The following is a 25,453-nucleotide window of genomic DNA, read 5'->3' as shown; positions in this document are numbered from 1 at the left end:
GTGCCTTGCAAAAGTATTCACTTTCTGTTTTTCCTATGTTATTGCATTACAAACTGTAATTTAAATGTATTTTTATTTGGATATAATGTAACGGACCAACACAAAATAGTCCAAATTGGTGAAGTGAACTGAAAAAAATAACTTTTCTCAAAAAATTCTGAAAAATAAAAAACGGAAAAGTGGTGCGTGCATATGTATTCTGGTTCAATCAATTACCTTCAGAAGTCACATTATAATTAAAATAAAGTCCACCTGTGTGCAATCTAAGTGTCACATGATCTGTCACATGATCTCAGTATATATACACCTGTTCTGGAAGGCCCCAGAGTCTGCAACACCACTAAGCAAGGGGCACCACCAAGCAAGCGGTACTATGAAGACCAAGGAGCTCTCCAAACAGGTCAAGGACAAAGTTGTGGATTAGTACAGATCGGGGTTGGGTTAAAAAAAATATCTGAAACTTTGAGCCTCCCACGGAGCACAATTAAATCCATTATTAAAAAATTGAATGCTTAGGGCACTACAACAAACCTGCCAAGAGAGAGCCGCCCACTTAAACTCACGGATCAGGCAAGGAGGGCATTAATCAGAGGCAACAAAGAGACCAAAGATAACCGTGAAGGAGCTGCAAAGCTCGACAGCAGAGATAGAATCTGTCCATAGGATCACTTTAAGCCATACACTCCACAGAGCAGGGCTTTACGGAAGAGTGGCCAGAAAAGAATTAGCAAACGTGTTTGGTGTTCGCCAAAAGGCATGTGGGAGACTCCCTAAACATATGGAAGAAGGTAGTCTTCAAGTTTTCCTTGATGCTTTTTGGCCATCAAGGAAAACGCTATGTTTGGGGCAAACCCAACACCTCTCATCACCCCGAGAACACTATCCCCACAGTAAAGCATGGCGGTGGCAGCATCATGCAGTGGGGATATTTTTCATCGGCAGGGACTGGGAAACTGGTCAGAATTGAAGGAATGATGGATGGCGCTAAATACAGGGAAATTCTTGAGGGAAACCTGTTTCAGTCTTCCAGAGATTTGAGACTGGGACGGCAGTTTCACCTTCCAGCAGGACAATGACCCTAAGCATACTGCTAAAGCAACACTTGAGTGGTTTAACACTGTCTGTGTGGGTGGTCCATTTCAGTTTGTCAGTTATGTGTATGCCAAGGAACTTGAAGCTTTCCACCTTCTCCACTGCGGTCCCGTTGATGTAGACATGGGGATGTTTTGTTTGTTTTGTTGACGATGACTGAGAGGTTGTTTTCCAGGCAACACACTGTCAGACCAGCTCACCAATTAACACAGAGATAATTAACATTACATGATTTGATTTGCTAATGGACAAGGACCAGCTGGAATGGAGTGCTAGGAACACTAAGGGACTGTGTGTGGATGCGAGAGAGAGAGAGACAGAGAGGAGATAGAGAGTGCGTGTAAGTAAGAGACTCATATCTCCCTCACTAGCTTTAAGCACCAGTTGTCAGAGCAGCTCACAGATCACTGCACCTGTACATAGCCAATCTGTAAATAGCCCATCCAACTACCTCATCACCATGTTGTTATTTATTTTATTATTCTCATTTGCACCCCAGTATTGCTATTTGCACACTCATCTTCTGCACATCTATCACCCCAGTGTTTAATTTGCCATACTGTAATGATTTCACCACTATGGCCTATTTATTGCCTTACCCCCCTTATCCTACCTCATTTGCACACACTGTATATAGACTTTCTCTATATGTTTGTTTATTCCATGTGTAACTCTGTGTTGCTGTTTGTGTCACACTGCTTTGCTTTATCTTGGCCAGGTCGCAGTTGTAAATGAGAACTTGTTCACAACTAGCCTACATGGTTAAATAAAGGTGAAATAAATAAATAAAAGAGAAAAAAAGAGAGCATGAGAAATAAAGAGGGAGAGAGGTCAACACAGCAATAGAAAGGGAAATGTCTTGTCAGAGGCAGGATGGATGTTATGGAGAGTTAGAGGTCTTATGGCCTGTACAGACTGCTTTCTCCCATCGTAAACACCCTGTACATAGAGCAGGCCATAGAGGACATTCAATAAAATGATGTGACATAAAAGGCTAAACTGCTCAGATACATACATTACCCAACCATACCTGGCTGAGATGACAACTGAATCCTCATCCTCTGTAATCTAGTAGTAATATGGTATGTCCCTGTGGGATATTGAGGAAATCAGTGATAGTAATGGCAGATGACTGGATGTGGTTTTGCTATAAAGGAGCAGGTCAGAGAGGTAACGAGAGGTATCTAATGATAACACGTGTCACGAAGAATGTTTCACACAGTGAACCCCTCTCGCCTAATAAGTAACGTTGCCTGAGGCCTGAAGACTTATGTTAGTGCCTAGTGCTAATGCCTTCTTAGCTCAAAGGGCATGCAATTATCCAAATGACATTGCAGTTATAAGCTAACACTAGTCACTTACCAACGGTTTACACCACCAATAACAAAGGCAAGCATCATCATTTCATCATATTGAACTTTTATTTAAAACCACAATGACAACTAAGTTAAAAATAAATGTTCCAGTGAGAAGTATTAAAAAAACTGAGGTAACAATTCAAGTGAACAGTTATCTCCAATGAAACAGTTTTAAAATACATCAGTATATTAAAATGTGAAACAGAGAATGGACCCCACAGGACATACTAGTTAAATAGTGAGATCCTTCACAGGCCAGACAAAATCAGTCAGTTATTCATACACTAGCTACATTGTTGTATAAGTACTGTTGGCTTTAAAATAGCTCAGAGCATCACATAAAACAGAGAACTAGCTCCAAATGCATACATAGGAAATGCTTACCAAGACAGACAGGGGTTAAGTCAGTGTGTTATGTGAGGAGTTTGATGTTGGTTTGTTCGCTGGCAAGATTTCCACATTCATTCTACTATAGTCTATATATTAAAAGTATACATTTTTCAATACCCACACTACCTTTCAAAAGTTTGGGATCACTTAGAAATGTCCTTGTTTTTGAAAGAAAAGCAATTTGTTTTGTCCATTAATATAACATCAAATTGATCAGAAATACAGTGTAGACATTGTTAATGTTGTAAATGACTAGCTGGAAACGTCTGATTTCTTTATATGGAATATCTACATATGCCCATATCAAAAGGTCAGCATCCCGGAGTCGCCTCTTCACTGTTGACGTTGAGACTGGCGTTTTGTGGGTACTATTTAATGAAGCTGTCAGTTGAGGACTTGTGAGGCGTCTGTTTCTCAAACTAGACACACAAATGTACTTGTCCTCTTGCTCAGTTGAACACCGGGGCCTCCCACTCCTCTTTCTATTCTGGTTAGAGACAGTTTAAGCTGTTCTGTGAAGGGAGTAGTACACAGCGTTGAACGAGATCTTCAGTTTCTTGGCAATTTCTCGTATGGAATAGCCTTCATTTCTCAGAACAAGAATAGACTGACGAGTTTCAGAAGAAAGATCTTTGTTTCTGGCCATTTTGAGCCTGTAATTGAACCCACAAATGCTGATGCTCCAGATACTCAACTAGTCTATAGAAGGACAGTTTTATTGCTTCTTTAAAATCAGGACAACAGTTTTCAGCTGTGCTAACATAATTGCAAAAGGGTTTTCTAATGATCAATTAGCCTTTTTAAAATGCTCAACTTGGATTAGCTAACACAACGTGTCATGGGAACACAGGAGTGATGTTTGCTGATAATGGGCCTCTGCACGCCTATGTAGATATTCCATTCCAGCTACAATAGTCATTTACAACATTAACAATGTCAACACTGTACTTCTGATCAATTTGATGTTATTTAAATGGACAAAAACAAGGACATTTCTAAGTGACCCCAAACTTTTGAACGGCAGTGTATGTTCCAGAATAATGTTTAACAGACATGTTTACGACCGCACTCTCAAAAGACAATCTAAGTAACATGTTATCTCTAATGTTAAGATCTCTTAGAACTCATTCTGGTCTACACACCACTTGTTATATGTTTAATAGCGGTATTTGCTTCCCGAGGTAATGCCTAGGCTTTAGCTCAACAGGCTAGAAGATCCAGCTGGTTTTAAGAATGGAAAACTGACAAAATATACATTGTTCTTCATTTCACCATAGGTTTTAGAGTCCATATTATCTAAATGTCTATGGAGATCTTGTCCCCCGTGAGTCCATAATCTAACCGTCTCCTCCCCTCCAATAGGAAGGTAAGCACCGCTGTCCAGCGTTGTCCTAGCGACCGTGGCCGAGTCTCGCAGGTAGGTTTGAAGTAGGTGGTAGTCCCAATGGCGATGGCGTCAAACTGTTCCGTCAACAACCACACCTCCCAAAGGATTGTCAGAAAGTTCATTATCGTCAGGGAGACCACCCAGAACTGTGCAGCTACTGCCCTAACCAATGACTGGTCCTCGAGGGATACCACGACCACATACAGGTGGTAAGTTGCCACGGCAATGAAAAGGAGGTGTGCTGTGGCCATGGAGAGGATAAAGATGATGAAGAGGCGGTGGTTGCCACCGCCAACACAGCGGTTCAGGAACAGGCAGTGGTGGTCGTAATCCCTCACACACACATCACACAATTTACAGTGTTTAGTATGGTCTGGCTGGAACAACTAGATGGAGAGAGAGGGAATAGCAGTGAGAAATACTCATCTTTTCTATAATCATATATAAATATAAAAACTATATGTCTAAGTGACATAGTGTTGGCAATTCCCCAACATTAAGGAAATTCAGATAAGCAAGCACACCCTAAATGTGACATATGAACAATAGCTACTGCTATTGATATGCATACACTGTACAATTTGAGTTGAGTCAACTTTTAAAAAATCAAGGCAACCAGCTGCAACACGATTTTTTTATTTACATAGGGGCAGGAAAGGTCTGCTTACATACACTCCTGAGTTGCCTCAACACATTTGCCAAAGTTGAGTCAACTAGAAATGGCAGAATGCCATAAACCTATCTTTGTAAAAGAAAACTGCTGAATGGATCGAGGCGCTGTTTGATGAGCATTTAGGGAATGTGGTTCTCTGTGGATGTGCACAGTTTCGTTCAAGAATATTGAGGATTGACGAGTCAAGTTAACATGCATTGCCCAATCAACACTTACTATAGTGGAGACTATAGTCGCCACTATAATACCATGACAAAATGAGGGCAGGATAAACTGGCCACAACTCAATTCTCAGCTGCAACACTAACTTAAACTTGCTCTCCTCATGTTACAGTAGATACAGAACTTCGGTCTGTTTCAACTCATAATAAAGATATATTGGTTCTCTTGACTGGTTCTCCTCACCTCACAGTAGATGCAGAACCTCTGCGGATTCTGGTTGTTCTCCAGCAGGTCTGTTATGGAGGAGTAGCGAGGATCTGCATCTCCCGGTCCCAACTCTCCAGGATCCTGGGTTAGAACCATCCAGAACAAGACCAGAACCACAGAAAACTGGACCAGCGACACATGACCCAGAACACCATCACCCCACAAGCGTCACAGTGGGTTAAGACTCAACCAACATTATAAACTGGGTGGTTCGAGCCCTGAATGATGATTGGATGACAGCCGTGGTATATCAGACCATATGCCACGAGTATGACAAAACATTTATTTTACTGCTGTAATTACGTTGGTAACCAGTTTATAAGAGCAATAAGGCCCCTTGGATGTTTGTGGTATGCAGCCAATATACCACAGCTAAGGGCTGTATCAAGGCACTCTGCATTGCGTCGTGCGGAAGAACAGCCCTTAGCCGTGGTATATTGGCCATATACCACACCCCCTCGTGCATTATTGCTTAAATATACTAGATGTAGGCTACATACATGTGATGTATGATGGATAGTCAGTGTAAAGTATATTTATCATAATTCAGCTACAGAATAATTTACCACAACCTCCAGTAACTACGGTCACTAGCAAGATTTGCAATTTGATTTGTTTAAAGCCACAGTCTTCATCAGGCATTCAATGTATGTGAAAAGTATATACTTTGTAATAGAATTAGGCAGTACACGATATTAGGTAATATACTATCACTGTAATATAAAGGATATTAGGCGGTAGTATTCTATAGTAGAAGCAGACTAGAGAGTGGAACAATCCAGCTATCACAGTCCCTAGGTAGACGGGGTTGGCCAACCTGCAACACAACATAGGACAGGTAATGGAACAAAGACCAATACAATGGATTAATTGACTGTATAGTGCAGATACACACATAGTTAGCACACACACACACACAGTGTCTATACCTCTGGTAGGTCGTCATGCGGTGGAACTGGGAAAATATACTCCTGGCCAGCCAGGGGAAGAGGACGGCGCACGTTATCCCTCCGTAGCCCCCCAACATTGTTGCGATAATCAGAATAGCTCCTCCAATCAGACATGGGAAGAATAACGTCCAGTAGTAAAGGACTGGATGCATGCACGCACAAACACACACATCCAGAGAGAGAGACCCACCCATACACACAATTATACAGAGAAACACAATTCAATGTCACACAATGTTCATTACAGTTAAACTTATCACAGCCTCAGCACTTACGGTGGGACTCATCGGGTTTGTTAAATGGTGGCTCCCTCATGTAGCGGGTCAGTAGTTTGGTCAGCTGCAAGTGTCTGTGGAAATACAACCCCAACATAATAAAGATGGTTAAAATGTTAAAGTGATGTTCCAGGTGACGGTAGGGCAATGGGACAGTTAGATGGACAGAAGACGTTGACAGTGGTATATATTCCTGGGTTGTATTCATTAGGTTACACAATGGAAAACGTTTTAAAAATGTTTCACAAGATTTTGGTCAGTTTTCTTCCGTTTTGTGCCTAATGAACAAAACCAATTTGAAGGTAAATGTTATAGATATTGGGACCCACCTGAATGTCTTTCCCTGCCTGCAGAGATCCAGAGGCGTGTGTCCGCTATAGGTCTTCAAGTGCAGCATCCTGAAGCCGGATCTCTGTAACAGCGTCCAACACACCTCTACACAGCCCCTCTCAGCTGCCACATGGACTGCTGTCAACCCATCCTCATCCACAGTCTCCACCATACACCTCTGCCACACACACAAACAAAAAATACTTTAAAACAGTGCAGGAACAATCCTAAAACGCTGAAGGATACTACTGCCGAGGGCTCCATCGGGCTCCAGATCTTTCAGCAAAGAGCGCATGTCACAGAGATTCAGCACCATTCTAGTGGACAGCGACGTCCACTAGAAAGCCAGCACCACATAACCGAGGACAGTGGCCATCTCAGGTGCAGTCAGTCGTCACCAAGAGAGGACACGATAAGTATGCAATTGAGATTCTCCATCCCTTCACTGATATGAAAAATAAATATGGTATAATAAATATGGTGGAAACTCCAGATTGCCCATGCCTCCACAAATCCAATGCTTTTAGGAGAAAGGAGATATTATTGGTACACGACCCACAACCTTACATGCCCTGTTCGTAAGATATAATGTGATTTGAGGAACGTAACTCTTAAGGGTAACTCCATAGCGAAACTCCCCAATAGAAGTGAAACATGAAAGTCATCATCGGACTTACTTACCAAGCAAGTGTGTATGTCTCACCTTTCCTCGGAGCAGGTAACGGACCACCTCAGTGTTGCCAGTATCAGCAGCCAGGTGTAGAGGTGTAACATGGTACATGTCTCCATCACACCACCTAAACAGTCCTGTCTCCCACAGGTACTGCATCGCTACACTGGGAGACACAGCTCGGGGTTAGAGTGTGTGTGTTTTGATGTGTGTGCATGCGTGTGTATAATAAAAAGCTGGACCTGGAGCACACCCAGAGAAAATTATTTTATGTAGAGGTGCTGACTCTGAAAACTAACAGTAAGCTATAAATATAAATGAGGGTCGCACACGCTATATACAGTACCAGTCAAACCTTCGGAAACACATACTCATTCAAAGGTTATTCTTATTTGTTTTACTATTTTCTACAATGTAGAATAATAGTGAAGACATCAAAACTATGAAATACACATAAGGAATCATGTAGTAATCAAAAAAGTGTTAAACAAATCAAAATATATTTTATATTTGAGATTCTTCAAAGTAGCCACCCTTTGCCTTGATGACAGCTTTGCACACTCTTGGCATTCTCAACCATCCTCATGAGGTAGTCACCTGGAATGTATTTCAATTAACAGGCGTCCCTTGTTAAAAGTTAATTTGTCTTTTTTTTCTTCTTTTTTTTGAGCCAATCAGTTGTGTTGTGACAAGGTAGGGATGGTAAACAGAAGATAGGCTTTTACCAAATAGAGCTAAGTCCATATTATTGCAAGAACAGCCAAAATAAACAAAGACAATGACAGTCATCATTACTTTAAGACATGAAGGTGAGAAAATTTCAAGAACCATCAAGCGCTATGATGAAACTGGCTCTCATGAGGACCACCACAGGAAAGGAAGACCCAGAGTTGCCTCTGCTGCAGAGGATATGTTTATTAGAGTTAACTGCACCTCAGACTGCAGCCCAAATAAATGCTTCACAGAGTTCAAGTAACAGACACATCTCAACATCAACTGTTCAGAGGAGACTGCATGAATCAGGCCTTCATGATCGAATTGCTGCAAAGAAACCATTACTAAAGGACACCAATAATAAGAAGATACTTGCTTGGTCCAAGAAACATGAGCAATGGACATTAGACCGGTGGAAATCTGTTCTTTGAAAAATAATAATGTATATATATAATGAGTCCAAATGAGAGATTTTTGGTTCGAACAGCCGTGTCTTTGTGAGACGCAGTGTACAGTGGTTCCTCCTTTCAAAGTTGCGTCATACTGCGGTACACCTTGCTGCAGCATTCTGCGGCACATTATTTATTTGTCAGCCATTTTTTCTGTTAATACAAGTTATTGCTAGTGTGAGCACCAGAGGGCATCTTTGAGAATCATTTGATAGTCTTCTGCATTGGCAGAGAATTTAAAACCTTTTTGTAATAACATAGTATATGGGATTGATTTTAAGACATTTGGCTTAATATATTTGTTTAATATTATGGTGTTTCTATTCAGAGAAAAACAAAACACGCAGGGTTTCCATTTGAATGGAATGTAAAATATGGCGCTGTACAACGGGAGGAAGGAGTAGGCTGTCCTTGTAAATAAGAATTTGTTCTTAACTGACTTGCCTAGTTAAATAAAGGTTACACTAAGAGCATAACATTTTTGCACCCGAATGTTCTAATTCTTGTCTAACCAATACTCAAACGGAGATTAAGTGAAAATGTAAATCTCATTGATTTATCAATACCAGTCCCCATGCTTGCCCTCAGAGCAGAGCGAAACGGTGCTGAAATAGTGCTAAAATAAATAATAGGTTTTTGCTTCTAACTTCAATATGCTCATTAAATAAACAAGACCTACACCATTTTTAACATAACATTACTCAACACTAGCGAGACTCCTATGGCCTGTGTAAGGCCTACAGTATATCGGAAAATATTTTTTCAATGATGTGACACTCCGCCAATAATTACATTTAGAGGATTGTATATATTAATATCTATATTAATATGTAAGGGGCATTTTCCATTAGATATTCTCAGATATTCTCACAGATCCTAAGGGGATTTTATATAATTCTGAATGAATTAATGACAATAAAAAAATAAAAAAAAATTGTCAGCCACCAATTGTGCAAGTTTTCCCACTTAAAAAGATGAGAGAGGCCTGTAATTTTCATCATAGGTACACTTCAACTATGACAGACAAATTGAGGAAGAAAAATCCAGAAAATCACATTGTAGGTTTTTTTATGAATTTATTTGCAAATTATGGTGGAAAATAAGGTATTTGGTCAATAACAAAAGTTTCTCAATACTTTGTTAAATACCCTTTGTTGGCAATGACAGAGGTCAAACGTTTTCTGTAAGTCTTCACAAGGTTTTCACACACTTTGCTGGTATTTTGGCCCATTCCTCCATGCAGATCTCCTCTAGAGCAGTGATGTTTTGGGGCTGTTGCTGGGCAACACGGACTTTCAACTCCCTCCAAAGATTTTCTATGGGGTTGAGATCTGGAGACTGGCTAGGCCACTCCAGGACCTTGAAATGCTTCTTACGAAGCCACGAAGTCATTCTGAAAGACCTAGCCACGTTTCATCTTCAATGCCCTTGATGGAAGGAGGTTTTCACTCAAAATCTCACAATACATGGCCCCAAATGCTTCTTACAAAGCCACTCCTTTGTTGACCGGGCGGTGTGTTTGGTGTGTTTGGGATCATTGTCATGCTGAAAGACCCAGCCATGTTTAATCTTCAATGCCCTTGCTGATGGAAGGAGGTTTTCACTCAAAATCTCACGATACATGGCCCCATTCATTCTTTCCTTTACACGGATCAATCGTCCTGGTCCCTTTGCAGAAAAATGATGTTTCCACCCCCATGCTTCACAGTAGGTATGGTGTTCTTTGGATGCAACTCCGCATTCTTTGTCCTCCAAACACGACGAGTTGAGTTTTTACCAAAAAGTTCTATTTTGGTTTCATCTGACCATATGACATTCTCCCAATCTTCTTCTGGATCATCCAAATGAGGGAGCCCCAGATCGAGGGAGATTATCAGTGGTCTTGTATGTCTTCCATTTCCTAATAATTGCTCCCACAGTTGATTTCTTCAAACCAAGCTGCTTACCTATTGCAGATTCAGTGTTCCCAGCCTGGTGCAGGTCTACAGTTGTTTCTGATGTCCTTTGACAGCTCTTTGGTCTTGGCCATAGTGGAGTTTGGAGTGTGACTGTTTGAGGTTGTGGACAGGTGTCTTTTATACTGATAACAAGTTCAAACAGGTGCCATTAATACAGGTAACGAGTGGAGGACAGAGGAGCCTCTTAAAGAAGAAGTTACAGGTCTGTGAGAGCCAGAAATCTTGCTTGTTTGTAGGTAACCAAATACGTATATTCCACCATAATTTGCAAATAAATTCATAAAAAATCCTACAATATGACTTCCTGGATTTTTTTCCTCATTTTGTCTGTCATAGTTGAAGTGTACTTATGCTGAAAATTACAGGCCTCTCTCATCTTTTTAAGTGGAAGAACCTGCACAATTGGTGGCTGACTAAATACTTTTTTGCCCCACTGTATGTATGTGAACCCTTTGGATTTCTGCATAAATTGGTCATAAAATGTGATCTGATCTTCATCTAAGTCTCAACAATAAATAAACACAGTGTGCTTAAACTAATAACACACAAATTATTGTATTTTTCATGTCTATATTGAATAAATAATTTAAACATTCACAGTGTAGGTTAGAAAAAGTACGTGTACCCCTTGGATAATGACTTTTCCAAAAGCTAATTGGAGTAGGAGTCAGCTATCCTGGAGTCCAATCTAGACGAGATTGGAGATGTTGGTTAAAGTTGCTCTGCCCTATAAAACTCACAAAATTTGAGTTTGTTATTCACAACAAGCAGTGCCTGATGTGAACCACACCTCGATTAAAAGAGATCTCAGAAGTCCTCAAATTAAGAATTGTTGACTTACATAAAGCTGGAATGGGTTACAAAAGTATCTCTAAAAGCCTTGATGTTCATCAGTCTACAGTAAGACAAATTGTCTATAAATGGAGATACGATACGTAAAACACTAATGAATAATGGTGTTCCATGGGAGGACACCACAGACAAAGACACTACGGTCCAAAAGAAACATTGCTGCACGTCTGAAGTTCGCAAAAGAGCACCTGGATGTTCCACAGCGCTACTGGCAAAATATTCTGTGGACAGATTAAACTAAAGTTGAGTTGTTTGGAAGAAACACACAACACTATGTGAGGAGAAAAGGCACTGCACACCAACATCAAAACCTCATTCCAACTGTAAAGTATGGTGGAGGGATTATCATGGTTTGGGGCTGCTTTGCTGCCTCAGGGCCTGGACAGCTTGCCATCATTCACGGAAAAATGAATTCCCAAGTTTATCAAGACATTTTGCAGGAGAATGTAAGGATATCTGTCCGCCAATTGAAGCTCAACAGAAGTTGGGTGATGCAACAGGAAAACGACCCATAACACTGAAGTAACAGAATGGCTTCAACAGAAGAAAATATGTCTTCTGGAGTGGCCCAGTCACAGTCCTGACCTCAACCTGATTTAGATGATGTGGTATGACCTCAAAAGAGCGGTTCACCCCAGACATCCCAAAAATATTGCTGAACTGAAAGTTTTGTAAAGAGGAATGGTCCAAAATTCCCCTGACCATTGTGCAGGTCTGATCCGCAACTACAGAAAACGTTTGGTTGAGGTTATTTCTGCTAAAGGAGGGTCAACCAGTTATTAAATCCAAGGGTTCACATACTTTTCCCACTCTGCACTGTGAATATTTACATGGTGTGTTCAATAAAGGAATTGCAATGTATAATTGCTTGTGTGTTATTAGTTTAAGCACACTGTGTTTGTGTATTGTTGTGACTGAGATGAAGATCAGATACAATTTTATGACCAATTTATGCAGAAATCCAGGTAATTCCAAAGGGTTCACATACTTTTTCTTGCCACTGTATTTATATATAAATAATATATATATATATATATATATATTACAGTGTGTGACTCTTTGTATATAGTTTATGAATATCATATCTCATCATATGTTATGACATCATGTCACTTATGCACTACATATATACAGTCTACTGAACAACCCCTTGACTTTTTCCACATTTTGTTACATTACTGCCTTATTCTAAAATGGATTAAATATATTTTTTCCCCTCATCAATTTACACACAATACACCATAATGGTAAAGCAAAAATGTGACCGACTGGCTCAAATCGGTCTTATGTAGCAAAATTTGAAATGGTGTTTCTGACATTGGATAAAGTAGAGACTCCGAGCTATAAAATTGTATATTATTTACTACATTTGAGGAACAATGGGAAAGTAAATCTGCTTTGAAACTTGATAAAAATGAATTTTGAGAAAATGGCTGTTGAATATTTTGGTACACCTACTGGAGAGCTCTTCTTTGTCTACACCCATTCAGCAATGTTCACACCCTCTTAAGCTTTAGCCCCGCCCGTAAACTCAGAGCGTTGTCAGATTATCAATTTGTCAATTCAGAGCGTTTCGCTCTCGGAGCATTCAGAGTGCACACTGGACGCTCTGGCCGAGGAGTAGGGTTGATCTGAGCATTCTGTACTAATAACAGCAGTCAAGCACCCAAGCTAACTGGCTAACGTTGGCTAGCTACAGTGCCTTGCGAAAGTATTCGGCCCCCTTGAACTTTGCGACCTTTTGCCACATTTCAGGCTTCAAACATAAAGATATAAAACTGTATTTTTTTGTGAAGAATCAACAACAAGTGGGACACAATCATGAAGTGGAACGACATTTATTGGATATTTCAAACTTTTTTAACAAATCAAAAACTGAAAAATTGGGCGTGCAAAATTATTCAGCCCCTTTACTTTCAGTGCAGCAAACTCTCTCCAGAAGTTCAGTGAGGATCTCTGAATGATCCAATGTTGACCTAAATGACTAATGATGATAAATACAATCCACCTGTGTGTAATCAAGTCTCCGTATAAATGCACCTGCACTGTGATAGTCTCAGAGGTCCGTTAAAAGCGCAGAGAGCATCATGAAGAACAAGGAACACACCAGGCAGGTCCGAGATACTGTTGTGAAGAAGTTTAAAGCCGGATTTGGATACAAAAAGATTTCCCAAGCTTTAAACATCCCAAGGAGCACTGTGCAAGCGATAATATTGAAATGGAAGGAGTATCAGACGACTGCAAATCTACCAAGACCTGGCCGTCCCTCTAAACGTTCAGCTCATACAAGGAGAAGACTGATCAGAGATGCAGCCAAGAGGCACATGATCACTCTGGATGAACTGCAGAGATCTACAGCTGAGGTGGGAGACTCTGTCCATAGGACAACAATCAGTCGTATATTGCACAAATCTGGCCTTTATGGAAGAGTGGCAAGAAGAAAGCCATTTCTTAAAGATATCCATAAAAAGTGTTGTTTAAAGTTTGCCACAAGCCACCTGGGAGACACACCAAACATGTGGAAGAAGGTGCTCTGGTCAGATGAAACCAAAATTGAACTTTTTGGCAACAATGCAAAACGTTATGTTTGGCGTAAAAGCAACACAGCTGAACACACCATCCCCACTGTCAAACATGGTGGTGGCAGCATCATGGTTTGGGCCTGCTTTTCTTCAGCAGGGACAGGGAAGATGGTTAAAATTGATGGGAAGATGGATGGAGCCAAATACAGGACCATTCTGGAAGAATGGAACCTGATGGAGTCTGCAAAAGACCTGAGACTGGGACGGAGATTTGTCTTCTAACAAGACAATGATCCAAAACATAAAGCAAAATCTACAATGGAATGGTTCAAAAATAAACATATCCAGGTGTTAGAATGGCCAAGTCAAAGTCCAGACCTGAATCCAATCGAGAATCTGTGGAAAGAACTGAAAACTGCTGTTCACAAATGCTCTCCATCCAACCTCACTGAGCTCGAGCTGTTTTGCAAGGAGGAATGGGAAAAAATGTCAGTCTCTCGATGTGCAAAACTGATAGAGACATACCCCAAGCGACTTACAGCTGTAATCGCAGCAAAAGGTGGCGCTACAAAGTATTAACTTAAGGGGGCTGAATAATTTTGCACACCCAATTTTTCAGTTTTCTTTAGACTAGTTGAGTATCTGGAGCATCAGCATTTGTCAGTTTGATTACAGGCTCAAAATGGCCAGAAACACAGATCTTTCTTCTGAAACTTGTCAGTCTATTCTTGTTATGGGAAATTAAGGCTATTCCATGCAAGAAATTGCCAAGAAACTGAAGATCTCATACAACACTGTGTACTACTCTCTTCACAGAACAACACAAACTGGTTCTAACCAGAATAGAAAGAGGAGTGGGAGGCCCCGGTGCAAAACTGAACAAGTACATTAGAATGTCTAGTTTGAGAAACAGAAGCCACACAAGTCCTCTGGGATGCTGGCCTTCTAGGCAGAGTTGCAAAGAAAAAGCCATATCTCAGACTGGCCAATAAAAATAAAAGATTAAGATGGGCAAAAGAACACAGACACTGGACAGAGGAACTCTGCCTAGAAGGCCAGCATCCCAGAGTCGCCTCTCACTGTTGACATTGAGACTACTGTTTTGCTGGTACTATTTAATGAAGCTGCCAGTAAATTTATCGCCAGGGACCAGGCCCATATTTGATTTTTGATGGTAAGTTTAGCTATTTACAAAGCCAAAGGTACACAAAATACTGTAGCCTACACCTCACGGACTGCTATGTGCTCCACAATAATTCACTGTTGCCTCCTTTTTCAGGTATCATGGCTCGAGATTTCTTTGAGGAAGAAATCATCAAGAAATACACTGGACCCTACGTCAGAGAGGTGTTTCTGGGTACACATTGTTTCTTTCAAAGTAGAATTATAGCAATATTTTGTTCCGTTTAGGCCTATTTACATGTATATTTCTATTATTGTACCTAATTTTGTCTGTTAGGCTAAATTTATTTTTTTTATTCTCCAAATACAGACAATGACCCAAACATACCGCCGCCCAGGTTTGCATTGCAAATGAGGGCATAAACTGGGTCTAGACACCAGCAGAGTAAGTAGACCTTTATGTAGTAAAATAAAGGTTAAATAAAAATAAATAAACAAATAAATAAAAGACCTACAACACATTACTCAACACTAGTGAGACTCATGTCGCCTACGGTATGACTACAATTGATCTAAAAATCTCCTGAAAACATTCATCCGTAACTCTGCCAAGCCAACAAGCAAAGATGAACTGGTGAAGGCCATCAAGATGTTTTGGCTTGACAAATTGACGGTACAACAAATACATTGATAATCTCAGCAAGGTTTTAACAGTGGTCGTGGAGCTGGGGGAAAATGCAACTAAAATGTAGTTGAATGTAATACATTGCAAGTTAGGGGATTTTCACACCTACAGTAGCCGGGCTATTAAATTACCATTTTGTAAATAAATCGATGTATGAAGAGTCTATTGTCCTGCTAATAAACCATCATGGAATGACTAAATATGGTAATCGGGTTGATTTTTCAACAAATAGACAGGTATTTTCATGAGTCCACAAACAGGAGGTGGAGTTCCAGAGCTTACAGGTGTGCCTGGCATGGATTGTGTCTCCATCTCGTTCCTCGCCATCTTCAACGCCTCATTTCCCGCCTTCTATCTTCAATATAATAATTAATTCAGAAGGTTAAACCCATAGGTTTTAGGCCTGCAGTAGGTTATAATAAACAGAAAATTGCGTGTCAATTCATAAACCATGTGCCATGGAATTGGTACATCGAAAATCTCTCCCAAACTATTTTGCAATCAATATGGCACAGCTGTCAATTTTTTGGTCCTTAAATTAAACTGGTATATATTTGTATTCATCACAATTTTCTTTAAATAATTTTGGTCTTTAATGCAGGGCCGACAGACAAGTTCTTACTTTTTTATTTAAATTTTTTATTTTACTGAAATTGCAACCAACTTTCTATGGCTTGTTTAAAAAAAAAAATATTTTGGAGAGGATTTCGTTTCAAATTACCGAAAGTGAGAGATTGTAATCTGAATAAAGGGAAAAAGGCCATTCTTGAACATGGGCTGAGACATTCTTACTCATTTGTAAATAAAGCCAGTTACTTATTTAGAATGATTAATTTCTGTTTTTAGAGGGAGAGAAACAAAAAGCCCACCGTGGCTATTTTTCAGAAATCGTCAGGTCAAATCACAAGTTAAATTACCGATTGTATTTACCCAAGTTCTCTCTTAACTCCAGGACCACCAACAGTTTTTTTGTTGCTGCCTGATGCAGGACTCTAGTACCAGAGAAGAGACTCATAGACTGAAAACGGCTCCATTAATTGCCACAGTTTAGACTACTGAGAGATCAGCATTCTAACACCCCCTTGTGATAGTATGGTGTAATGACAAAATGCCACCATCTACCACTAACAGTGAGGCACAAGCTCGTAACTTTTAAAGGAAGAACCACTGTAGCTAGACTATCCGTATACATGGATGGACACGTCTCTCTCTGTCACGGATGCCATGGTTGCCCTTATTTTACCTACACATACTGACCAGCTCAAATAGACAGAAGCATGCCACATGGCAGACCAATCCAAACTCATCTATCAGCATGTCCAGCCCACTCTATCTCAGAAAATCATGGCTAGTGGGAAGGTTGCTGACTTTTTCTGTGGCTAAACCAACTAGGCTCATAATTTAACAATTGTATTTGTATTTACAGATGGCATACAAGTTTGCTATTTAGGCACATGAAAGTTCACATATTACAGAAAGCATTTATAACCCCCCCCCCACCCATCCAAAAAAGCCTAGTTTCCTGAAACGAGTCACAAACAGGTTTTAGAAATGTTTGTAATTTATTTATTTTTTTAATACATTTGCACTTACTTACATTTACATAAGTATTCAGACCCTTTACTCAATACTTTGTTGAAGCACCTTTGGCAGTGATTACAGCCTCAAGTTTTATTGGGTATGCCACTACAAGCGTGGCACACCTGTATTTGGGGAGTTTCTCCCATTCTTCTCTGCAGAACCTCTCAAGCTCTGTCAGGTTGGATGGGGCGCGTCACTGCACAGCTATTTTCAGGTCTCTCCAGAGATGTTTGATCGGGTTCAAGTCTGGGCTCTGGCTGGGCCACTCAAGGACATGCAGTCCCGAAGCCACTCCTGCGTTGTCTTGGCTGTGTGCTGGCTGTGTGTTGTCCTGTTGGAAGGTGAACCTTCACCCCAGTCTGAGGTCCTGAGCACTCTGAGCAGGTTTTCATCAAGGATCTCTTTATACTTTGCTCTGTTCATCTTTCCCTCGATCTTGACTAGTTCCTGCTGCTGAAATACATCCCCACAGCATGATGCTGCCACCACCATGCTTCACTGTTGGGATGGTGCAAGGTTTCCTCCAGACCTGATGCTTGGTATTCAGGCCAAATAGTTCAATATTGGTTTCATTAGACCAGAGAATCTTGTTTCTTATGGTCTGAGAGTCCTTTAAGTGTGCTTTTGGCAAACTCCAAGCAGGCTGTCATGTGCCTTTTACAGAGGAGTGGCTCCATTCTGGCCACTCCACCATAAAGGCCTGATTGTCCTTCGGTTCTCCCATCTCCACAGAGGAACTCTGGAGCTCTGTTGAAGTGACCAGCTGGTTCTTGGTCATCTCCCTGACCAAGGCCCTTCTCCCCAGAGAAGGGTTATGCTCTGACATACTCTGCAAACTGTAGGACCTTATATAGACAGACCTTTCCAAATCATGTCCAATCAATTTAAATTTACCACAGGTGGACTCCAAGTTGTAGAAAAATCTCAAGGATGATCAAGGGAAACAGAATGCACCGCTCAATTTCGAGCCTCATAGCAAAGGGTCTGAATACTTATGTACATTTCTGTAGATTTTTTAAAATTTGCAAACATTTCTAAAAACCTGTTTTCGCTTTGTCATTATTGGGTATTGTGTGTAGATTGATTAGGGACATTTTATATTTAATCCATTTTAGAATAAGGCTGTAATGCAACAAAATGTGGAAAAGGTCAAGGGGTCTGAATACTTTCAGAATGTACTGTCTATAAACGCAACATGTAAAGTGTTATTCCCATGTATCATGAGCTCAAATAAAAGATCACAGAAATTTGCCATATGCACAAAAAGCTTATTTCTAATTGTGTCCACAAATTTGTTTACATCCCTGTTGGTGAGCATTTCTCTTTCCTAAGATGATCCATCCATGTGACAGGTGTGGCATATCAAAAAGCTGATTAAACAGAATGGTCGTTACACAGGTGCACCTTGTGTTGGGGACAATAAAAGGCAACTCTAAAATGTGCCATTTTGTCACACCACACCATGCCACAGATGTCTCAAGTTTTGAGGGACTCCAGGACTGTCCACCTGAGCTGTTGCCAGAGAATTGAATGTTAATTTCTCTACCACAAGCCGCCTCCGTCATTTTACAGGATTTGGCAGTGAGTCCAAACGGCCTCACAACCACAGACCACGCGTAAACACGCCACCCCATGACCTCCACATACGGCTTCTTCACCTGTGGGATCATCTGAGGGGAGGGAGGGGGTTTGCTGAGGAGTATTTCTGTCTGTAATAAAGCCCGTTTGTAGCTGGGTCTGGCTCCCCTGTGGGTGGGCCTGGGCACCCATGGCCCACCCATGCCTGCACCCCTGCCCCTGCACCCCTGCCCCTGCACCCCTGCCCAGTCATGTGTAACCCATAGATTAGGGCCTAATTTATTTAAATGTAATGATTTCCTTATATGAACTGTCACTCAGTAAAATCTTTTAAATTGTTGCATGTTGCGTTTATATCTTGGTTCAGTATATATACACACACACATCATTTTTTAAACTTGTATAGTGCTTTTCAAAGAATTCTAAAGTGCATAAAAAGTTAAACAACAAACAAAACATTTTAATGATGGAGAATTAAAATCTGTCGGCTTGGGATGAAGTTGATATATAATATATAACATTATGCAGCTATGTGTGTGTGTTAATGTCTGTTTATGTGTGTGTGTGTGTGTGTGTGTGTGTGTGTGTGTGTGTGTGTGTGTATTTACATGTTCCCTCCACATACTCCATGGTGTAGGGCGGTTTTGCCCTGATGGTCTACCATGCGCAGGTCAGCTCCATGCTGCATCATCTGGTGCATCACGTATACATTACCATGCCTAGAGAGACAGATACATTACCATAAATAACATATTAATAGCATTAATTAGTATTCCAATTCCATTTCTCCCTGAAGTGTATACTCAGTCACTCCCCCTCAAGCATTTAAAAGCATTGGATTGATGTAAGTACAGGCTGGAGGGAGGTTTAACCATATTTCTTACACCAGTCCTCTCCATTTACATCCATGAGGGGGACTGTATGAGTGCACACTTCAGAGAGAAGAAGAGGGGAATTTCTAGGAGAGAGCGGCATTTCTGCTCCAGGTGCCTTGGGCTGACACAATTACCATATAACCAACGGTTACGGATGTAGACCATCATGAAAATAAAATAACTGCTGTAACATGGACTCTTAACAACGTGATGAAACGTTGTTGCTCCTTGCTGAAACAAGCAAGGTGTTGTAGCAAACAAGTCTTTGGTTTCCTAGGCAACGCCCCACTCCCTGTAGCAGCAGCACACATAGAAACAGAATGAATAGAACAGGGTTGGAACCTTTAACCCCGGTAATTTGACTGGTAAACTCATGGGTACACTCGCAATTGCTGGCTGGTATTGTGATGCAATAATTATGTAATGTAGAATGTTCATTCAAATGATGATGTGGCTCATGCAATGGAATGTATTTTTTATAATGTCAGTTGAGTTGAATCAACAAATCAAAGCAAATATTGATTGGTAAATGTTCTGCTTTTACTTCCTACTTTAACTTCCTGTTTTGCTCCTATGGGTACACTCCCAATGGCCACCCGTCCACCCATTACACCATCATTGACTTGAATGGGGACACCAGTTCTATTCATTCTATGAGAAAATCTGTCTTCATTCATTTTTTTAAATATTTGAACGGTCATTACGGTGACCGCAGTCATTTGGCTAGCCAATTACCTTCACCCAAAATTCCATGCCCGTCACAGCCCTACAGGGGCCCAACGCTCTTCCCCTAGTCCCTTTCCACAGATTTAATAGGAGTGGATAGTGGGGCTTACCCAGTCCAATCAGTGTTACTGACCTGCAGGCAAAATGGAAGGCTGTCATTCCTGCATCACAGGTCAGGTTGGGGTCAGCTCCGTTGCTTAGCAACATGTCAACCATGGCACGGTTACCATGGAGGGACGCAAAGTGGAGAGGACTAAAACCACCCCAACCTACACACACACACACACACACACACACACACACACACACACACACACACACACACATACATATGACAAGTCTCATCAGTGTGAAAAGCCTGTGTTTTGCTGTTAAAAGGAGACAGTCTTGACTGAAGAACTTTAGAGAAGATATTGAACATCTCACAGTAAAATAAATGTTGGTGTTTAAAGATGCTTCAAGTACTATGACTGTAAATGATCACATTTATTCTATTACTTTGAGATAGTGTCACTCCCTAACCACGCAAAGAGCAGTAGGCCTACTATTGTCTCTTTACTACTGTCAGGAGCTGAAAAGTGTCTGAGAGAATAGACTGAACAACTACCCATCTCAGATCATTGATAAAACACAGACAAGTTAAGGCATCTCTCTCTCTGACAACATGACAAAATCACAACAGGAGACATCAGCAGTCAGCTGTCATCAACTGTGATGGGACTCTGAAACTTGCCATTGTTAAAACTTGACATAATTAAAACTAGGCCTAATATGGCCAGTAGTTTTAAGATAGTTAGATTGGTTATAAAACATTACATAAAGCAATATATGCTGCCTGTACCAAAGCAATTTACTCATGCATATTTGATGCAACTAAGTGACTGGGTAATACATGCTAATGGTAAAGATCTGACGACAGACATCTTTACTGACATCCTTTTTATTCAGCATTTAACTACAGAAAGTAATAACACATTCCCTAGAATAATGGTATGGTAAGCACCTTTCCCGGAAGTGACATTGGAATAGGCTACAGTCGGGTAGCTAGGCTAGTTGAAAAATATAATCCATTTCCCATTTTCCCCAAATGTGTGTGCAGTAAATTATATAGGCTAATGCATACTCCAAACATGCATAGGTAAGCCTTACCTTTCTCTTTGAGGATAGATCGATCATGTTGAATGATATGTGCACAATGTTCAACGTTCCCTCGTTGAACACAGTCAAAAATGTCCCCATCGACACTAGGCATTGGAAGCATTATGCGAATACTGCAGACGATCGACCCCTGTGCCGCCTGACTATTACTCTGTCAAAGTAAACAAAATATCCATACAGAGACGATACATTGTAACAACAATTACACATTCATTTAACAGAGATCCTACGCGACTAAGTAGCTGGATATTTTATTGTGTGAAAAACGATTGTACTGCAGTAGGCATGACAGACTCCGCCTAGGGAATCTGATTGGATAGAGACACATGTGACCTGGCTCTGCATTTTCGTAATCTCAATATGGGATCGTCACTAGTTACCACAGCCAAAAAGTCATAAACACCGCCTATTTCGACAATGTATCTTCTTAAAATATGATTTAAAACCTAACCACACTGCTAACCTTATGCATAACACTAACCTTAAATGAAGACCAAAAAGCACATTTCTGTTTTAATTTTTACTATAGCCAATTATGACTGTGTGGCTGTGGTAACTTGACAGTAAGGACTCGCCGATTATATCCGTGAAACTGAAACATTCAAAATGAATTGTCTTCCATTGAATGCGCTATTTAAACATAAAGTAATGTTGCTGGTTGTGGCTGCAAATGTTGCCAGTCGGAAAAACGCCTACCTCAAGACACGGGACTGTTCAAGTTTCACTCAACGTTGAATAACAATAATATTGTGTCAACATTTCAACGCTTTGGACTGGAGCGGCCTGAAAAAGAACACAAGAATATGGTGTCATTGAAATCATAACCTCAGAATAAAGACAGTAGGTTGGCAATGTTTAATAACCACTTGCTCAATTTACTGTTCAGCGGTAAATCAGTGGCAAAATTTAGGGGATAATATGCGTGTATTGGTATAAAGCTCCTCCTATGATGTTTTTGTTGATACCAAAGGTTAGGAACGTTTCGGTTGAATGACACTTCAGGCAAACAAATAAAAGGTATTTATTAAGGTAAATAGACCTATACATGACTTGCCTATCTATTTAAAACCCTGAACACATTTAAAACTGTGAAAGACATAGTTTATGCAAATGTAACTGCCCAGTTTGAGTCAAATCACATTTTATTGGTCACATACACATGGTCAGCAGATGTTAATGGGAGTGTAGCGAAATGCTTGTGCTTCTAGTTCCGACAATGCAGTAATATCTAACAAGTAATCTAACAAATTCACAACAACTACCTTATACACACAAATGTAAAGGGGTGAATAAAGAATATATACAGTGGGGCAAAAAAAGTATTTAGTCAGCCCCCTATTGTGCAAGTTCTTCCACTTAAACAGATGAGAGAGGCCTGTAATTTTCATCATGGGTACACTTCAACTATGACAGACAAAATGAGATTTTTTTTTCTCCAGAAAAATCACATTGCAGGATTTTTTATGGAGGAATGGGCCAAAATACCAGCAACAGTGTGTGAAAACCTTGTGAAGACTTACAGAAAACGTTTGACCTCTGTCATTGCCAACAAAGGGTATATAACAAAGTATTGAGATAAACTTTTGTTATTGACCAAATACTTATTGTCCACCATAATTTGCAAATAAATTCATTAAAAATCCTACAATTTGATTTTCTGGATTTTTTTTCCTCATTTTGTCTGTCATAGTTGAAGTGTACCTATGATGAAAATTACGGGTCTCTCTCATCTTTTTAAGTGGGAGAACTTGCACAATTGGTGGCTGACTAAATACTTTTTTGCCCCACTGTAAATATATGGATGAGTGATGGCCGTGCAGCATAGGCAAGATGCAGTGGATGGTATAGAACCGTATATACATGTGAGATGAGTAATGTGGGATATGTAAACATTATTAAAGTGGTGTTATTTAAAGTGACTAGTGATACCTTTAGTCGATTTATTAAAGTGGCCAGAGACTTAGTCTGTATGTTGGCAGCAGCCTCTCTATGTTAGTGATGGCTGTTTAACAGTCTGATGGCCTTGAGATAGAAGCTGTTTTTCAGTCTCTCGGTTCCAGCTTGATGCACCTGTACTGACCTCGCCTTCTGGATGATGGTGGGGTGAACAGACAATGGCTCAGGTGGTTGTTGTCCTTGATGATCTTTTTGGCGTTCCTGTGACATCGGGTGCTGTAGGTGTCCTGGAGGGCAGGTAGTTTGCCCCCGGTGATGCGTTGTGCAGACCACACTACTCTCTGGAGAGCCTTGCGGTTGAGGGCGGTGCAGTTGCCATACCAGGCAGTGATATAACCCGACAGGATGCTCTCGATTTTGCATCTGTAAATTGTTTTACAGTGTTTTAGGTGACAAGCCACATTTCTTCAGCCTCCTGAGGTTGAAGAGGCGCTGTTGCACCTTCTTCACCACGCTGTCTGTGTGGGTGGACCATTTCAGTTTGTCCGTGATGTGTACGCCGAGGAACTTAAAACTTTCCACCTTCTCCACTACTGTCCCGTCGATGTGGATGGGGGCTCCCTCTGCTGTTTCCTGAAGTCCACGATCATCTCCTTTGTTTTGTTGACATAAAGTGAGAGGTTATTTTCCTGACACCACACTCCCAGGGCCCTCACCTCCTCCCTGTAGGCCGTCTCGTCGTTGTTGGTAGTCATGCCTACCACTGTAGTGTCGTCTGCAAACTTGATGATTGAGTTGGAAGCGTGCATGGTCAAGCAGTCATGGGTGAACAGGGAGTACAGGAGAGGGCTGAGGACGCACCCTTGTGGGGACCCAGTGTTGAGGATCAGCGGGGTGAAGATCAAATCAAATTTATACATAAAGCTCTTCTTACATCAGCTGATATCTCAAAGTGCTGTACAGAAACCCAGCCTAAAACCCCAAACAGAAAGCAATGCAGGTGTATAAGCACGGTGGCTAGGAAAATCTCCCTAGAAAGGCCAGAACCTAGGAAGAAACCTAGAGAGGATCCAGGCTATGAGGGGTGGCCAGTCAGGGTAGCGGCAGGGTAGCCTAGTGGTTAGAGCGTTGGACTAGTAACCGGAAGGTTGCGAGTTCAAACCCCCGAGCTGACAAGGTACAAATCTGTCGTTCTGCCCCTGAACAGGCAGTTAACCCACTGTTCCCAGGCCGTCATTGAAAATAAGAATTTGTTCTTAACTGACTTGCCTGGTTAAATAAAGGTAAAATAAAAAAAAAATAAAAATAAAAAATCTTCTGGCTGTGCCGGGTGGAGATTATAACAGAACATGGCCAAGATGTTCAAATGTTCATAGATGACCAAATAAGGGTCAAATAATAATAATCACAGTGGTTGTCGAGGGGCAACACGTCAGCACCTCAGAAGTAAATGTCAGTTGGCTTTTCATAGCCGATCATTCAGAGTGTGTCTACCACTCCTGCTGTCTCCAGAGAGTTGCAAAACAGCAGGTCTGGGACAAGTAGCACGTCCGGTGAACAGGTCAGGGTTCCATAGCCGCAGGCAAAACAGTTTAAACTGGTGCAGCAGCACGGCCAGGTAGACTGGGGACAGCAAGGAGTCATCAGGCCAGGTAGTCCTGAGGCATGGTCCTAGGGCTCAGCTCCTCCGAGAGAGAGAAAAAAAGAAATAATTAGAGAGAGCATACTTAAATTCACACAGGACACCGGATAAGACAGGAAAAATACTCCAGATATAACAGAC

At 40.9% G+C, this 25,453-nt stretch overlaps 1 protein-coding gene across 2 annotated transcripts; it reads right to left on the bottom strand.

Annotated features, from left to right (window-relative positions):
- Positions 1-2,491: 2,491 nt before the first annotated feature.
- On the bottom strand, positions 2,492-22,604 carry LOC139381893 (uncharacterized). Of its 2 annotated transcripts, XM_071125744.1 has the most exons (11): positions 22,471-22,604; positions 21,766-21,925; positions 20,750-20,885; positions 19,624-19,734; positions 7,588-7,720; positions 6,884-7,062; positions 6,555-6,628; positions 6,259-6,421; positions 6,061-6,146; positions 5,306-5,496; positions 3,825-4,613 (listed from the first exon to the last, which is right to left on the bottom strand). In XM_071125744.1, the coding sequence occupies exons 2-11, from the start codon at positions 21,875-21,877 to the stop codon at positions 4,137-4,139; spliced, it is 1,662 nt and encodes a 553-aa protein (XP_070981845.1). In that variant the 5' UTR covers positions 21,878-21,925; positions 22,471-22,604; the 3' UTR covers positions 3,825-4,136. The 2 variants fall into 2 exon arrangements, with proteins under 2 accessions (XP_070981846.1, XP_070981845.1); XM_071125745.1 differs by lacking the exon at positions 22,471-22,604 and having other exon boundaries at positions 2,492-4,613; positions 21,766-22,061.
- Positions 22,605-25,453: the final 2,849 nt, after the last annotated feature.

Source organism: Oncorhynchus clarkii, chromosome 23 (assembly GCF_045791955.1).
Source record: "Oncorhynchus clarkii lewisi isolate Uvic-CL-2024 chromosome 23, UVic_Ocla_1.0, whole genome shotgun sequence".
NCBI classification, from domain to species: domain Eukaryota; kingdom Metazoa; phylum Chordata; class Actinopteri; order Salmoniformes; family Salmonidae; genus Oncorhynchus; species Oncorhynchus clarkii.
This window is presented reverse-complemented; position numbering and strand designations above follow the sequence as displayed.